Source organism: Zootoca vivipara, chromosome 4 (genome assembly GCF_965207765.1).
Source record: "Zootoca vivipara chromosome 4, rZooViv2.hap1.1, whole genome shotgun sequence".
Classification (NCBI taxonomy): domain Eukaryota; kingdom Metazoa; phylum Chordata; class Lepidosauria; order Squamata; family Lacertidae; genus Zootoca; species Zootoca vivipara.
In genome coordinates, this window is record NC_142587.1 from 71,509,651 (window position 1) to 71,527,692 (window position 18,042).

At 42.3% G+C, this 18,042-nt stretch overlaps 1 protein-coding gene across 3 annotated transcripts in view; it reads right to left on the bottom strand.

The window, feature by feature from the left end:
- Positions 1-18,042, bottom strand: part of ST3GAL6 (ST3 beta-galactoside alpha-2,3-sialyltransferase 6) — a 46,790-nt gene that overhangs the window by 3,869 nt on the left and 24,879 nt on the right. For 2 of the 3 annotated variants that reach the window (XM_035114581.3, XM_088668189.1), the window contains exons 2-9: positions 13,910-14,009; positions 12,131-12,211; positions 9,208-9,311; positions 8,376-8,439; positions 4,972-5,067; positions 2,355-2,544; positions 1,937-2,074; positions 790-942 (exon numbers count right to left, since the gene is read on the bottom strand). In XM_035114581.3, the coding sequence (XP_034970472.3) occupies positions 790-942; positions 1,937-2,074; positions 2,355-2,544; positions 4,972-5,067; positions 8,376-8,439; positions 9,208-9,311; positions 12,131-12,211; positions 13,910-13,998 (915 nt within the window). In that variant the 5' untranslated portion in view covers positions 13,999-14,009. The remainder of the gene's footprint in view (positions 1-789; positions 943-1,936; positions 2,075-2,354; positions 2,545-4,971; positions 5,068-8,375; positions 8,440-9,207; positions 9,312-12,130; positions 12,212-13,909; positions 14,010-18,042) is intronic. The other variant, XM_088668190.1, reaches the window with a different exon arrangement.

Here is an 18,042-nt window from a genome sequence, read left to right on the forward strand (position 1 = left end):
GCTTCAGGTGCTTCTGAGCAAGGAAATGGGAAACCTGAACAACTGCTCAGCCAAGTAAACTCCTCACCTCCCTTTCATGCCCATCTCTGCAGCTCCAAGGAAGGAAGACTGGGGCTTGTTATGCTTGCAAGGGGGCAGACACATACTTGCCATGGTCAGCAAAAATGGTGGAAGATTGTCCCTTAAGTGACAACTTAAGAAAGCCCCTTTATGTAAATTGCAAATTTAACAGAGAAAGCTTTCTCAGGTTGAAGTGCTGCAGACCACCATCCAGTTCCCTTGGGTTAGTAGACAGCCTTTTCAAATGAGGGTCCCTGCCAGAAAAAAATACAGCTGGTGGTTTGTCTGTAAGCAGGACACGGCATGAGTTTGGGTTTGGATGACATGCTAAGCCAAACCTTGGCTTAGTCTGCAGCAGCAGGACTAGAGGAGGAGCAAAGGAACCCAAGGAACGCACAGATCCATGCTAAACCATGTTTCACTTTGTATTATGCACCAACTGAGCCCAACCATGGATTAGAAATACAGGGTTAAAGCCAATGGTGGCTTTGCGCTTGGGGAAAGCATTTCCACTCACGCAAGATGGAGCAATCCATTGTAGCCCCTACAACTGGGGTGGGGCATTGAAACAATAAGTACAGAGGAGTGAAGTAAATGGAAGGGGTTCTGCGAAAATCAGGGACCCTCTCTTTCTGCTAGCACCAACCCACTATTTGATAGAATCCAGTCAAAATTAAAATAAAATGGAATAAACAAAACATGCATGCTAAGAAGGAAGTAGCACCTTACCTGGATCATCAGAGACATGGTGTCATGACCATAGTAGTGCAAAGAACTGTTTCGGTCCTCAAAGTTGTACCTGAAGCCTGCCAGGTGAACTTCACTGCATATATGAGATGCAAAAGCAATGGCAATTAACCCTGTGGTGGGATGCTTGGGTTTCTAAAAAAAAAAGCAAAACAAAGCACAAAAATACAAGCTGCATAAAAGCAAAAGCATTTTATCTACAAACACACTCATCACACGAACACAATGTATTAGTGTTTGGCAGTGCTATTTTTCTAGAAAAAGAGGTGCTGCTGGAACTCACCATGAACGCCTCTTTTTAATGGCTATGGTGCCCATCTGAGAGGTCCCAGAACTGAGTTCTGGTCTGGCGAGTTCTGGCTAAAAAAACAGCCCTAGTGTTTGGTTACTTATTAAGGAGAATGAAATGTTTTGCCTACATTAAAAACTTTCATTTCAAGCTTCAGAGAACTAAAAACCAGACTCAAAATACTTTGCAGCCTATATTATAGTCAAACCAGGGACTCGGCTACATTGGCGGGAAAAAAACACCAGATGGTGCTGTGGAGTTCTGTTTTTGCTAACCCGGTTTCTCATACAAAGTTTGCAACACTTTTAAGTGAAACGCTGCTTTGATGTGTCTAGATCCAGCCCAGGATTATACCATTATTAGGAGCATCTAATATTAGGAACCTCTCAAATTTCACAAAACAGCAAGCAAGCTTTTAGGTTCTCCAGAACTCACCTTCTGGCTGGATATTAAACAAAAGAACAAAATGGTCTGCTTGGCCATCTAGTATTAAGGAGGAGTCCTTGAGAACTCAGATGCTTGCTCACTACTTTATAACATCTGAATTGATCCTAATAAAGGTTTTACCATATTGTGGGTTTATGTGTCTTCTATCTATAGCACAGGCTCCCTGTGGCATTGGCCGTGTTACAGAGTTCCTCACAGGAAACTCCAAAGCCAAATGATATTTCAACGTGCTTGTGGAAGGTGCTTGAAATACAGCACAGAAGGAAGGAAAACAAACATGCTGACTTCTATCCGTACAGGCTGTGACTTAGGGTTTATACAGCTTCCAACTCATATAGAATGGCAGGGACAGTAATAGTTCTCCTGAAATGAGCAGTGTGAGATAATACTTACCACATGTTTGGAGAACCTTGTAGGCAAGTGGAGCAGTTCATACGCTGTTTTCCTGGTAATGGTGGGATCAAGGATTCTGATTTGGCTGGGTTTATATATCATTTGTGTTGCTGGTTTCTTCCAGAAGGCATTTGTTCTCTATGGAACAAAGAGCTTGCATTTAACATTTTAAAACTGTACCTCTGTTACATCTTGGCAAGTCACATTACTGGAAGGGAAATTATCTCGATGAGGTCACATATCACTAAGAGGGGATGTTATTTTTAGTGTTATCCAATCCTTTACCCATAGTAGTTCTGCAGCTGCATGATACAGCTCAAAATCAGGTAATGCAAAGTCTCCTCTCTCTTTTCTGTCTATTAGTAACTACATTTTCAACAATGTATGCATATTAACAAATAAAATAAATCTGGCTTACTATTAAACGCTGGCCACTTAGCAGATCCCAAAGCCATTTTAAGTCATGGATCTTGAAGACAACAAGAACCGCAGTTGTGTTAGGGTCATAGTGAATTGGATCTGAAAAACTAGACTCCGGATAAAAGAGCCGGAACGTTGTCTTTCTTCCAACATCTTCTTCATAGCCTACAACAGGTCCATTATTCATTCTGTTGAAGAACATTAAAAAAAACTGGTTATACAAAAAGAAATCCCATTTTTCCGCAATACAGCTTCATGCCTACACAGATGCCCAGTTGTGAGTGGAGGCCCCGCTCCCCACTTTGTGATGAAATAAGACACATGGACATAAGCATTTTAGGTTAATGGGCTAAAAAAGACCACAACTTTATTGGTTACAGAATGTGAGTGGTATTGGCTTAGGCATCAGATCCGAACATACTGTATGTGACTCCTGCCACTCCTGCCCGCTCTCCATCACACAAGGGTTAACAACCTGTAGGGGGAGCTTGTTGATGCAAATCAACTGGAAGCTTTCCCCTAAAGCAGGCATCCCCAACCTTCCGCCCTCCAGATGTTTTGAATTACAATTCCCATCATCCCTGACCACTGGTCCTGTTAGCTAGGGATCATGGGAGTTGTGGGCCAAAACATCTGGAGGGACGCATGTTGGGGATGCCTGCCCTAGAGTCACCGGAGGGTCGTGCCATGGCTCTAGCCACCACCTGGGCATCGGACAGGAACCATGACTGCCAGATCCCTTTAACGGAATACCCTTCAAGGGGAGGGGTAGGTGATGGCCCCAACCTCTCCTCCAACACACAGCGCATTTTCCAATGCCAAACCTTACAAAGTTGTGACGATTTGCTACAAGGTAATGTAGGCGAAAAACCAAGTGGCTGGTGCCAATCTGCTAAGTGGAAAAAATTCCTGCCAGGCCCCTTGGACAACCAAGGTGACCAACAGAGGTCCATAGCAAGGTCAAGTGCAGAAGCAAAACCTAGAGGGAGGGAGGGCAGGTGATCCGAGGAAGCTGGAACAACAAAGCAGTGCTCGTGTGCCTGCGGCCGTTTTTAAACAGTTTTTAAACAGCCATTATTAAACAGATTGGTTGGCTAGGGTGCATGACGTGGGCACAGGACTCCAGTGGTGCAGAGGCCCGGCCACCACCACCCCGCGAGCGCCGGAAGCGATTCCCACTCACAACACCTCCCGTCGGGGAAGAGGAAAGGCTTTCCCATTGAACACCAAGCCAAACCATAGCTTAATAAGAATGGGGAAGCATGCAGGTTGTAGCCCTGGGGCTCCTCCCGTTCCTGCTTTTGCTGTGCTACCTGCTGCTAAGACACATATGCCCATCCCACACAAAACAAAGACAAGAATCAAATCACCAGAGGACACCAACTCCCAAACTTATCAGGCAGGGTCCTTTCCGAAGAGTTTTGGAGGGAGGCCGGAAAACAAAGCGCTGGCCTCCAGCTGCCCATCCCTCTTCTTTTCTGTCCCTATGGAGAACATTTCTGGGCACACCTGGGCACAGTGGCATTCTAGGGAAAGGAAGGGAAGAGGGCAGGGTGGGTGGAAACCTCCACTTCTCTTTCTAGGCCAGCACTGATGAAAATAAGGCCACCTATTTTACTATTAAAAAGCCCCACCCAACACCATTAAAAAAAAATGGGTCGGGGCTACCACAGTGTTAACAGGAGCAACGGTGGGCAATGTAACAATACTCCTGTCTATATAAGGTAGTTAAAGAAGAAGAGATCTATAAAGAAGAGATGGTTTAGTGAAATCACTGGTAGCATCTCCAGACTTCCCATTGCCAATATGCAAATTAGTCTTGAGCAAATGCTTCTATTGCTGGACAAACAGTTCAAGGGTAAAGTGTACATTCTCTTTAACGAGAAGCAAGTTATTGAGAAATCTCACTGGGTTCTGAGAGATTACAAAGCCCGGGCTGGCTGCTGCTGGTGGAACAGAGGAACCAGCTGTCAAGGAATAATTAACCCTTTAACACCTTCTCATATACTGTATTTCTCTTCTTGTCCCTATGTTCCTTCCTATTCCACAACTGCCAGCACTACCACCATTAGAAGATAACACAATAGTAAACGTATACAGTGGTACCTCTACTTACGAATTTAATGTGTTCCGAACACACATTTGTAAGTCGAAAAAATTTGTAAGTCGAAGCAACCCTATCTAAAAATTCATAAGTAGAAAAAATCCTATCTAAACCGCATCCAAGATGGCGGACGGAGCTCCATTTGTAAGTAGAAAAAATTGTAAGTAGAGTTATTTGTAAGTAGAGGTACCACTGTATCTTGCAGATGGTTGCCAGTCACACAATTTTCTGGACGTATCTATTTGCATAACTTCAAACATTGCCTCCAACCGACCCCACTCCACCCAAAAAGTTGAAAATTATAGGATTTGTACCAAAAGAGAAGCTGGCTATTTTTTAAAATACTACGGTAGCACCCAGGACTGATGACAGTGGCCTTTAAATCAAAAGGGAATAGTCATGGTAGCCACTATTTTGCAGAAGAACAAAAGATTCACACAGGGAAAATGATGCTGAACAATAGAAATACTTACTAAAACTTAATAATTAATGCAAAAAAAAATCCATTTACCTTATTACCACATCATAAGAATCAATGGTCTCCCCCAGACTCTTGTTTCGAAGCACCCCTCCATTGCCAACAACAACACATTTTTTACAGGATGGGCTGTTGGAACAAAGAGATTGAAATCAATCAAAGTTTTGTGGAGAAGATGCTTTTCTTGGGGAAGGTTAATTTACCCCACTTCACAACATAATTAGCACAAACATTTAAACCCTGAGACAATTTGACAATGAAGGTGGATAGCCAACCACTTTAGGAAAAAAGAATAGGGAATATAACCAGATGGTTGGAGGAATTAAATAGAAGGGGGGATTTTAGGGCCGGCTAGCCCTCCTGGTAGTTTTCTGCCCCTGAATGCAGCTTCTGAAGCTTCTTTTCAGGTTTTCCTCTTTTTTAAAAGTAAGAGAATGCAGGTATTTTATTGCTCTTGGACTCACGGTCGGGGTAGCCAATGTGGTCCTGTCTAGATGCTGTGGACTACGATTCTCATAATCCCTGGTCATTGGCTGTGCTTGCTGGGGCTAATGGGAGCGCCACAAAGCTCTTCTTCCACTGTGTTTTTCATAAACCTGCAGTGAAGCCCCTGGGCCATACAAGCGGTTAATAGATCCTTCTTCTGAAGGACCTCAATTGCCATTCCAGCTACCTACCTAGACAGCACCAGGCAGTGGGTACGTCCTGTCCTTGAGGTCCTTCTTGCTTCACAAGCCTCTGCTTATGAAACACGATGGCATTCTCAAAGGAGGCATTAATTGCTTATCATTCTCTTCCTTCCATTCTTCCCTCCCACCCAGGAGCCTGAACAAGAATGCACAATGTGCACAAGAAATTCATGAATATATCTTAGCTTGGCGCTTTGTTTGCTGACATAAATCTATACAGTGGTACCTCTACTTACGAATTCAATGCGTTCCAAACGCACATTCGTAAGTCGAAAAAAATTGTAAGTCGAATACCATAGGAATGCATTGGGAGAAAAAAATCGTAAGTCAAAGCAACCCTATCTAAAAATTCGTAAGTAGAAAAAATCCTATCTAAGCAGCATCCAAGATGGCGGACGGAGCTCCATTCGTAAGTAGAAACATTCGTAAGTCGAGTCATTCGTAAGTAGAGGTACCACTGTATAATGTAACAAGCTTATTTGTTATCTGTGGTTGGGGGGGTGGCACTCATGAGCCAGATTATGAAGCAGCAAACAACATTGGTTCATGTAACATCTCGGTGCGGAAAAAGCAGACAAAGGCAACTGCTATGTGACAGCTCTCCAAAACCAAAGATCAGTGCTCAGCACACAGCAACCAATCTACATTAAAACGACACAATACCCTCCCACCTTCCTCTCCATTCCCCAGCAACAGCAAGTCTAGTCTGTGGTGTTGTTTGCACTGCACAACCCTTGACCACAACCTTTATCCAAACCAACCTCTTCACGCCCCAGGGGAAATCAGAAATGTTCTTTCGAACTTTGGCATTGTTTTAAACATAACATACTTTTCTCCCTTCTTCTCATCCTTTTAGAACAAGGGTGATCCAAATGTTGGGAGATGAAGCTAAATGTTGGGAGATCTGGGACAGACAAAAAGAAGTACTTCTTCACAAAGCACAATGGAATTCGCTACCACAATATGAGAGGTGAGACTCTGTGTTGACCAGCAGGTAATGGCTTTTTCCACCTGCCTTGCCTCACCCTCCAGCCCTAAGAGAGCCATTTCCAGAGAACTGGGAGGGGGGAAAGACTCTGTTTGCCATCAGGAAGTGGTTGGTTTCACCTCTGCTGCCTCTACTGTTTAATTTCCAAGCAAAGGGTCTGCTGGTTTCTCTTTAAGGTTCCCAGACTCAAAAGAGAGCAGGGAAATTAAAGGCACAGAAGTCCTGTCCACTATTGAGTCTGGCAACCCTACATATAATATGACTTTTGCTTTAATTATGATGTTTACCTTAATTTGTAGTTGTTTCTTTGTTAACGGTGTTTTATTGGTTGCAATTGTTTTACTGGTGACTTCTTCATTATTCTATATGATTTGTGTTGCTTTTGTGGTGTTCTATTGTGTTCTATCATGTTATTGCTATTTTTGGTAAGCCACTGTGGAATGAAAGTAAATGAAAAGTGGCATAGAAATATAAAAAAAATCAAATCAAGTTGTAGTGATGGCCACCAACTTTGATGGCTTTAAAAGGGGCTAGAAAAAATTGTGAATGATAAGGCTTTCAAAGGCTAGTAGTTGTGTTGGATATATACAGTGGTACCTTAGTTTTCGAACGTAATAATCCGTTCCGGAAAACAGTTCGAGTTCTGAAACATTTGAAAGCCAAAAACTCAATAGCCGACAGCTAGGCCTCAGGATCTTGCACTCAGCAGAAGCCGCATGGCATGTTCGACTTCCGAGGCGCATTAGAAAACTGAAGCATTTAGTTATGGGTTTCCGGCATTTGAAAACCAAAAGGTTCATCAACGGAGACGTTCAAAAACTGAGGTACCACTGTATTACCTGCAGTATCACAGGCAACTACGAACATGAGTCTCGAAGCTACGAACATGAGTTTGACCAAACTGCGGGAGGCAGTGGAAGACGGGAGTGCCTGGCGTGCTCTGGTCCATGGGGTCACGAAGAGTCGGACACGACTAAACGACTAAACAACAACAACAATCACAGGCAACATGAATGGACCAAGATGACTCAGTTGGTAGAGCATGAGGCTCTTATCAGGGTTGTGGGCTTGAACCCCATGTTGGGAAAACTCTTATGCTCTTCCCACAGGCATCTTGGCTAGCCACTGTGAGGACGGAATGCTGGACTAGATGGGCCTTTGGTTTGATATAGTAGGACTCTTCTTATGTACTTAGTTTTACCTTATCCATATTTAAAAATTAAGCCATTCTCAAATAAGTTATGGTGTAGAATTCACAGGACATTAAAATGGGACCAGCTGGTGAAGGGCAGGTAATTGAATGGACATTTTCAGGACCCACCCTGAAACCCATTTTTTGGTATCTTTTTCTAATTACATGTTTTTAAATTTGCTCTTTTAAATGATTTTAACCTGCCCTGTGACCTTAGGCTAAAGGATAGATAATAAATTAAAATCATCATCATAATGAAAATGGCCAACAACATCTTTAAAATAATTAAATAAATGTTGATGTCAACAACTGAAGAACTGCCCAGATTTTTTTTCTTTAAATGAACAATCAAAAGGGCATATCCTCCAAACACACACAAAACTGAGTACCAATTTCCATTCAGAACTCAACTGAGCTATGCATTGAGCAATTCCATCTTGTGAGTCCTGGGCTGAGTGTTTTTGGTTTTTTACATGAGCCTTAATCTCAGCTAAAATGGTAGCAATTATATCAACCCAAAGACTGTATTTTTCATCAATAGTTGGCAAAAACACAAAAATAACCTCACCTATAATCTTCAGTGAATACTCTGCAGTTTTGTAGTCTTGAAAGTGCCATATGAAAATACCTTTCTGTAATACAAATTATTTTAGAAAAATCATTAATTAAGAATCAACACTTTATTGTACCAACAAAATTAAACGTAATTGTGTTGTGTGCATTTTAAAATAAGATATTAAATCGTCAGAGGTCAGTGTGAGTTTGTTAAATAAGCTTATGGCCTTTTGATCTCATGAACACTGTTGGAGCAGAGCCTTAAAACCCTAGCGGCAATAGTCATACAAAGCTTGGGAAGAATACAAGTTTCTAGTGCTTATCTCTATTCCATGTTAATTGATGGAAATATATGGAAGCAGCCTATAATTCCCCGCTCCCAGCCAAGGTGCCAGAATGTTTCTGTGATACACATCCTCACAATTAAATTGGGCCCATTCTGCACATTCCACATCCCTGCAGGCACCACCTGCAATTCAAATGTTTAAAATGAAATATTGCATGGACCTACCAAAACATGCATGAGCCTCCAACATTTAGGAGTTAACTTCTTTTAATAACCTTTGACTCCCAGGTCAAGTTATGCATTCAATTTCTCCTCTCCACCCCAATTATAAGCAGGTAAAGAAGGGTGCATGCAATACCATGTATGAAGTAGAACGAGAAGAGGGAAGCAGGAAATCAGATTCTACATTTTCCATATCTGCTTGGGGTTGTACCATACTGCCTTTAAACAGCAGCACCTCAGAAAAACTTTACACCCATTAATAAATAATGAAAGGTTCACTTTCATCATTTAATCTTGCATAACCTTATATTTAATGCAGCACATATCAATTGCTTACCTGCTCCTTTTATTCCATAAGGTAGTTCGATCTTGTGACTTCCATGGTCCCCAGACACTTTTACAAAATTGTTAGTGCACAAAAAAGGATAGAATTTTTCCCCCCTAGAGGAAAAAGAGGGGGGAAATATTAAATTGTTAGTTCATTTGTTTTATAAAATAATGCCACGTTTTGGTGCCAAAAAAAAAAAAAACCATCCCAAGACTGCTTACCAACATTTCAGACAAGAACAGACAATAATTTTAATGCATTATAAATAACACCAAAACAAATAAAAGCGGGAGTAGTTAACAACCAGCACATACAACACATCAATAAAAAATTGAATGAAACAAGTAAATTTGAAAGGTCTACGTAAAAGTAGAGGCAAAGTCATGTGTACATATTTAGGAAGAGATTTCCAGAAATGTGGGGCAACCATAAAAAAAGGCCCGGTCTTTGGTGTCCGCTTCGGTGATGAGCCTTGATGACTTCTTATTATTATTATTATTATTATTATTATTATTAGACAGAAAGCAGGGCCTCTGAGCCTGGTTGTAGGATCTAGGAAGATTCATATGAGTGCAGACAGTCCCCAATCTTTCATTGCTTTAAAGTCAAAACAAGCACTTTAAACTGAGCCGGGAAACAAAGAGACAGCCAGTGTAGACAGCACAGTATTGCTTGGTTCCCACAAGTACAGTCAAACCTCAGTTGTTGAACGCAATCCATTCTGGAAGCCCGTTCGGCTTCCAAAATGTTCTACAACTGAGGCACGGCTTCCGATTGGTCGCAGGAGCGTCCTGCACTCAAGCGGATGCCGTGTTGGATGTTCGGCTTCTGAAAAACATTTGAAAACTGGAGCATTTACTTCTGGGTTTTTGGCATTCGGGAGCTGAAACATTCCAAAATGGAGGCGTTTGGGATCTGAGGTTTGACTGTATCTTAAAAGTTGTATTCTGTGCAGGCTAAAGTTTCTGAACTGTCTTTGAAGGCAGTCCTACATATTGGATAATTTCCTCTGCATGCAACCAGAGCATGTGTAGCTGAGGCAAGATCTGTTTCTCCAGAAAGAGCTGTGGCTAGTGAACTAGCATACACCAAGGCACTCCTAGCTTACTAGGTCACCATTGTCTCCATAGATTGCACATAATCCAAGAGAACCCCCAAACTGTGCACTTGGTTCTTTTAGATGGAATGCAACTTCATCCAAAGCAGTCTGTTCAACACTCAGAACTCCCATCTTTTCTAAGTTAAACTTCATTGAGTTGCTCTCACCTATCCAAAATCTCCCTTTAGACATACATTCAAGGGTTTTCAGGAAACATTTGTTATGGATGTCAAATAAGCCTGACTATTCCATAGTAAATGCCTTTTCTGGAAGCAATGGTCACTGAAATGAGATCAAAGCTCCCACTAGATTTCCAGAAGTGACTTTTATGTTATATGAAAGACTGAATAAAATGCAGTAATCAGGAAAGCAGGAAGATGGAATAAAGTGCCTAAAAACTCCTTTTAGGAGGGAGTGTGTTATTTGTGAAGGCTGTTAAAGCGAAACAGAAAACAGAAGCGAACCATTTTCATATGTATATTCTGGCAAGTGTGGCTTTTATCGTCAAAAACCAGCTGGCGTCTCGCATACAGGCTTGAGGCTTGATATGCATTGCTTGGTACAAATCCTCATGTTTTTGTGGCTCTAGAGCTGCACTGGTGAAAAAGAGGTCCCTGCTCTTGTTGTACATACGGCAAATCTGCACTTAGAATGGTCTGTGCCCACACTTGACTTGTATAAAGTAGTTTGATTATACTGCACTGATGCAACATACTTGGTGCTGAACTGCACTGGTTTTTCAAGTCACAGGCATATTTTGGATGAACTGCAGTTCTGAAACCATCTTCAAAGGTAGCCAAGGACAACACCTTGCAATAGTTTAAGCTGGAGAATATCAGGGTGTGAATAACTGAGGCCAGACAGTCGTACAGAAAGTGCAGCAGCCTAAATTGGCAAATGGTGCACTATGCCACAAAGGCAACCTGAACCTCCAGTGAGTAGGCTGCTGTTGCTTACTGGAGGGAGAGAAGTGGGAGGCTGGTGCAGTGCAAACCCACTGGTAGAGCCAATCTGGTGCTCCTGCTGGTAATTTGCACCACAAATACCTCCCTGTCACCTTGCCCCTCCTGATCAACAGCAGCAAACCACCTGCAGAGAAGTTAGTGTAGTGGCTCCATCCCACCTAGTGAGCTGCTTCTGCTAAGAACTTGTTCTTTTGGGGTTCAGGTGGGAAGCCTGTGGATCAGGAGCTGCATGCAAACCACAACCTTACTGAACATGGCCCTCAATACCTTCTGAAGCTATCCCATCAGAGTTCCTTCCTTCTTGTTCATGCCTTGCTTATTTTTCTGTGTAGTTAGTGCAGAACTAGAAGGACCAGTATTTTGGGGGGGGGGTAACATGAACTAGTGTGGGTGTTGTTCTTTTGTTACTTTTTTCCTGACTGCATCGCCTAGGGCAAATGTCTGATAAGCGAAGTTCGTGAGCACACATGCCAAGTCAGAAAATAATTGTCTTCACTTGCTTTCCAGAAAACTGTATTGATCTGAAATGCTTAAAAAACAACAACTCATCAGTATGTTTATTTGAGAGTAACCCCATCAAATCGAATAGGGTTTACTTAAGAGTAGAATCTGCATAGGACTGCGAATTCTAACCCTTGATAGCCACGGTGAAAGCTGGTCTTTATTTGTAAATCCAAAATATATCTTTGTCTCGCTCCACCCACCACCAACATGTGGACATCAACAGATTACCATGAAGGGAATGCAACTAGCAAGAGAAAAGAAGTTGCCCACCCTTGCTTTTGGAAGATGGGACTGCAAGCCCATTCAGCACATGGTGACCATTAGTAATCTGGGTTGATGACCCCTTCCCCCCCTTTCCCCTTACTTTATTAAAGATGAAATGCCAGGTTTGTAAGGGCAACCTTTTATTTGTCCTTTCCTGTCTCCTCCATCTGTAGGGGGCAACCTAGAACAACAACAAATTCACCATATGAAAATAGACAGACAGACTGATAGGAGGTAGTGAACATCTGAAGCAAAATTTAATATACACAGACACACAACACTCCATTTTATTTACATACAATCTGTAAAACCTGCCGCAGCATTCAATCTCAAATTAAGTCTTTCTAAGTCGCAATGATTTCAGTGCACAAGAGTCATATGCTTTAAACTACACAACGCGTGATGCTGAGTTGCATATGTTTTCTCTTCCCTGGTTTATGGGCTACTTATTCTGCAAGTTCAAGGACTGATAAAAAGCACCCAAAAGAGAACTTTAATAGAGCTGAATACAGAAGGCTCTGAAACATGACATGCCCCACCCACGTTGCCATATGACACAAGCTAAATTGAAAAGGAAACTGCCAATAACATAGTGCTGTTATACAAATATAAGGTGCAACTACATTTGGAATAATTCTAAGAAGGAGGGTTGCAGCGTTTGGGGCTTTTTAATTAAGAGAAAACATGAGTAAGCGGGTTAACAATGGGTGTTAAGTCTGTGCTTTTCTTGTGGTTTATTTCTATGGATCATGGCCATAGCTGCCAAGTTTTCGCTTTTCTCGCGAGGAAGCCTATTCAGCATAAGGGAAAATCCCTGTAAAAAAGGGATAACTTGGCAGCTATGATCATGGCGTCAGTGCAACTGGCATGTGTTTCAGATAAAATATACCATTCACGAACTTTCTGTGGCCCTGATACAAGCTCTTGTCTTAAATTCAATCCGGAAGGTACAGCAACCATCCTGACTTTTAAGAGGTACATTCTAATCAGCATACTAATCTTACATTTACCAACACAGTTGAATTACTGCCCTCCTGTAAATAGGAACCAGACTTCACAGAGATAATGTGAAGACTAATATGGAGTAGGAACCGATCTTCACACAGATACAGTCATACCTCGGGTTACAGGCGCTTCAGGTTGCGCGTTTTTGGGTTGTGCACCGCACCAAACCTGGAAGTACCGGAACGGGTTACTTCCAGGTTTCGGCACTCGCGCATGCACAGGACCACTAAAATCACACTTTGTGCATGCGCAGAAGCACCGAATTGCGGCACTGCGGGTTGCAAACACTGCGGGTTGCAAACGTGCCTCCTGCACGGATCACATTCGCAACCTGAGCGTCCACTGTAATAAAATCCTCTTTCAAGAGTAAATTTATGATTCAGGAACTGTATAACCATATTGTCTTCAGAAAAGTGTAAAAATTAAAGCATCATGGTGTTCCAATCTGGGTATTAAAAATCACTTTAAATTGTGAAATCCTCAAGCATCCTTAGTCAAAATAAGGTAGTGCTACCTTTTCAGATTAAATCCCACTCAGGCCAGGCAGGGATGGGGGGGAGGGGTGAGAGACACTTGCCTATAATGTAAATGTCATAAGTAATTCTGCAGTCATTTTGTTTTTCCTCAGACACATTTGCTAACTAATGTACCAACATGTTTTCCAGCTCCTGAATAAGACATGCAATTGCCATAGCTGTCAAGTTTTCCCTTTTCTCGCAAGGAAGCCTATTCAGCGTAAGGGAATTTCCCTTAAAAAAAGGGAGAACTTGACAGCTACGGCAATGGCAGAGGTACAGCCGAACGATTCTTTGAGAGATCTGCAGTGACAAATTAACAGGTAGTTTGTCTAAGTCTAAGAAGATGTTGTAATTACCAATAGTCATTTGTCCATCGCAGGTTTCGGTGGAGTATAACATACATCACTCCTGCACCCAAGAGAATCGCACATATGATCCGTTTCATGACTGTCAAATCTGAAACAAAAGTTCAAAAGACAAACCTCAATGTTATTTCTACATGTCAAATTTGGGCGAAAGAAAGAAAGAAAGAAAATCTGTCACCTGTCATTTATCAGTTTCACAGGTTTTTTTCCAGTGTATGGACTACTCACTCCAATTCCAGCTGAAGCACAAAGGAGTTCATTGACATGCTTGCCTATTAATATGATATGAAGGCAGCTGTGTTTGCTCAATAGGTTTTAAGGTGTTTAAATAAACCAGTCATGAAACAAATCTTGCATAGTCTTTGCTCTGAGCCTGGAAAATTGGTAGATATTTCACAACTGTTTGACCAGCTATCGAAGCTAAGTTCTGTAATAATATCCTCTGTGAGCCTGGTTAAGGGCCTCACAGCAATCTGTTCCTATATTTGTTCTCTGTCTTTGTTTTCAGCTCGTTTCCTTTCTGCTTTCTTTATGTAAAACACCTCCTCTGCAGCAAATATTGTGGCTTGCTGAAAACAGCTCAGCACGTTCTCTCTAACAGACTATTTCCTAAAAATGGCTTTCTGTACTGAGCATCTTGGTCAACCTGCTTCAGGAAAACAGAAAAGCTCTATAAAAATCCCCAAACAGGCATAGACTTTAGATTTATGCAAGGGGAGCACCCTATTAAATGGAGAACCAAGGCTGATTTAAATTCTCAAGAGCACAGATGGCTGGGGGGCGGGGCGGGGGGGAGGGACTCTAGCATTTCTTTCCTCAATGGGGCCAAGATGACATTTGTGCTCACTCCATAAAACCTACTACCTCAATTTGGTGCCTGTTGGGAGTGCAACAGAGAAGGCCATGTTTGTTGGATCTGGACAGATCAGCCAGGAAGGAGAAGCCAGTTGGGAGGGAAACTGCCCTTTTGTAGGACTTGTCTGGTCAACCAAAAGGTGACTCTAAATCAGGCATCCCCAAACTGTGGCCCTCCAGGTGTTTTGGCCTACAACTCCCATGATCCCTAGCTAACAGGACCAGTGGTCGGGGAAGATGGGAATTGTAGTCAAAAACATCTGGAGGGCCGAAGTTTGGGGGTGCCTGCTCTAAATCAAGCAGTAGTGTAACAGCAAGTCCTTGGGGGAGGAAAGAAGGGGTCTTCCTTTTCCCTACTACCTGTTTTCCTTTGGGTTTCAAAGGAGAGGTTCTGAAGCACCCCTCATACGGAGCCAGGGGCTGTAGTGCTGACCATGATGCCCACATAGCAGGGGTTAAGATGGCAGCCTAAATGAGCCAACACATTTTGTCCAATTCCACATCCAGATGGAGGGTCTTTAGTCGTGCCATATCCATGTTGCTGAGATGCCCTGGCTAAGGACATCTGTGTGCCACCCATTTCTTGTTCCTACCAACTGACTGCTTTCAATGAGGGGGGCTGACACTGTGTTATTTTTATTGTTATTATTTGTATAGCTTTAATATATTTTTATATGTATACATATAGTTTTAATTTAATTTTAATTTTTTAAAATAAATAAATAAATTTATCTCTGTTTTTAGCTGTTCTTATTTTTATTTGTAAGCTGCCTTGAGTCACTTCCACGGAAGAAGGTGGGATATAAATAAATACATCATAATAATCCCTGGCAACTGACAACAACAACTGGGCCTAATGGGAAGTTGTAACTTTGTGGAGGGGGAAACAGATGGGGGCACCAAGTTGGGAAAAGTTGCCCTAAAGCATTCATCAGGTGAACTCAAATGGTTCAACATTCTGCCTTAAAAGCATGCAACTATGTTTCAGACCCTCTTCGAACACTTATTTCATTTTTAGATGAAATGCTAATTTTGCATATCTCTACCTCTCTCGTGAATTTAGGTGGGCATTCTCTATTAATTACAACTTTTAAAAACCCCAACAACAACAACAACCTTAACACATTACAGCTCTAGTCGTTAAAAGACTTCGCATTTTTGAGCATGTCTGGCCATCCAGTGCATTTGTATAATCTAACACAGGCATAGGCAAACTCCGGCCCTCCAGACGTTCTGGAACTACAATTCCCATCATCCCTAGCTAACAGGACCAATGGTCAGGGATGATGGGGACTATAGTCTCAAAAACATCTGGAGGGCTGGAGTTTGCCTATGCCTGATCTAACAAATCCACCCAAGAAACAAACATGAATATCTGGACAGCAGTTACCCCCACCCAGCTGTTTCAGTTCATGGTACACATGGAAAGGAAAGGCTTTAAATTTTATGGATTGTTAACCTGGACAGAAAGAACTAGCTAGAAAGAACTATTCATGCTTGGCAAACATAAAATGATGTTAATTGATTGTAATCTGCAAAGGCTTGAGCAAACTGACTTCCTGACTTCCTCCCTATGATCACTACTTACTGAACTGGGTAAGCCTGCTGTATTGCCCATAGTGTACAAGACAATCACAATTCTATACAAAAAAAAGGGAACAAAAATGCCATGGTGCCCGAAAGACCACCAAATGAGTTGCAGCATAAGCTTTGGGGGGGGGGAACCCTCATCAGATGCATGACATGTTATCCACAGCTAATGCCACGGATGTGTACTGGCTGGAATCTGACTTTAATATCTGCCACTGTCTGGTATATCTCAAGGAGGTTTAACAAACTGAAATACATTGTCCTCTTTCTATGCTCCTCCCAATGGAAAGATGCAAATGGGGACAGATATACCCTGCTTTAAGTTGTTTACATACTGTCTTCTCTTGTATATTATTTACTACAATGCTCGATGACTAAGCTCTTTAGCGACGAAATGTCTGATTACCGGAACAATGTCCGAGCACTGAACCACTGGTATATCGCAAGTGGACTCTTTACTTACTGTGTTTGCAATTATTTAAGATAAAACCTGTTTGGGAAAGAAACTACTTTTGCCATCTTTGTGGACATTTGAAGTTTGTATTGCTGCATTTTTGCTGCTCTGTTGTTTTAATATGGTTTTGAAATGCTGTTAAAACGATAAACTACCTTGAGCTCCTTGCAGGAACAGCAAGGCATACATTAATAACATCAACAGTTTTGACAAGAAAAGGAAAAAGTGAGTGAGGAGGATAGCAAGAACTGAAGCAGCTACTACATCTCTGAATGGGATCAGGTTGCCTTCCTGCTTGTCACGATGTTCTTCCTGGGAGGTAGTGGGTGCTTCTGAGTGGCTCATACTTCCCTGACTGCCTTCAGCTCTGCAGTCCCAGCACTGTTACTGATTCCTATTACTGCTAACATTATTTATGAATACTGTTGTTGTTTTAAATTGCTTTAAACACTGCCCTGGGAGTGGTAACACTTAAAGGTGGAGTATAAGTTTCTAAATAAATCAATACACACAAATATTTTAAGGTGCCACAAGACGCTTTCTTGTTTTAACAGCGACCCCTCTGGAGTCACTCAGTACAGACACAAGCTGTTTGAAAAAAGGGCTTTTCCACCAGCCCTGTGCTTTGAAGTCCCAGAAATCGGGGCTTCAAAGTGCAGCATCACCTGATGTCATAGTGCAGCCCCACCCACTTGTCAAATTTGTTCCACCAGGAGTAAGGAGATAAGAACATGACCTGCTGGCCAGAAAAGATTGCCTACCCTTTCCTTAAGGGAAGACAGAGTGGGACCCTGGAACCAAGAAGAAAAAGATGGGCATATTTGCCTTTTTAAAAACCTGGATTACCTGTCACAGGGCCATGTGCCTCTGCAGGCTAGGCCTACCCTCATGATTGGCATGCTATCCTCACCCACCCACCCAACCACGCATTTGACAACTGTGGCCAATGATCTCCCCAAGTATGGACGAGGCTCTTGCTGTTGCCAAACATACAGCTGATGGGGGAGGTGGGCACTGGTTGCAACTACACGTACAGCAGGGGAAGTCTATGAAGCCCAACAAGCTCCTCACGGACGCTTTCAACACATTAAATTGTGCATCTAAACTGCCTACTGTGTATTCCAGGCATAGGCAACCTTGGCTCTCCAGATGTTTTGGAACTACAACTCCCATGATCCCTGACCACTGGCCCTGTTAGCTAGGGATCATGGGAGTTGTAGTTCCA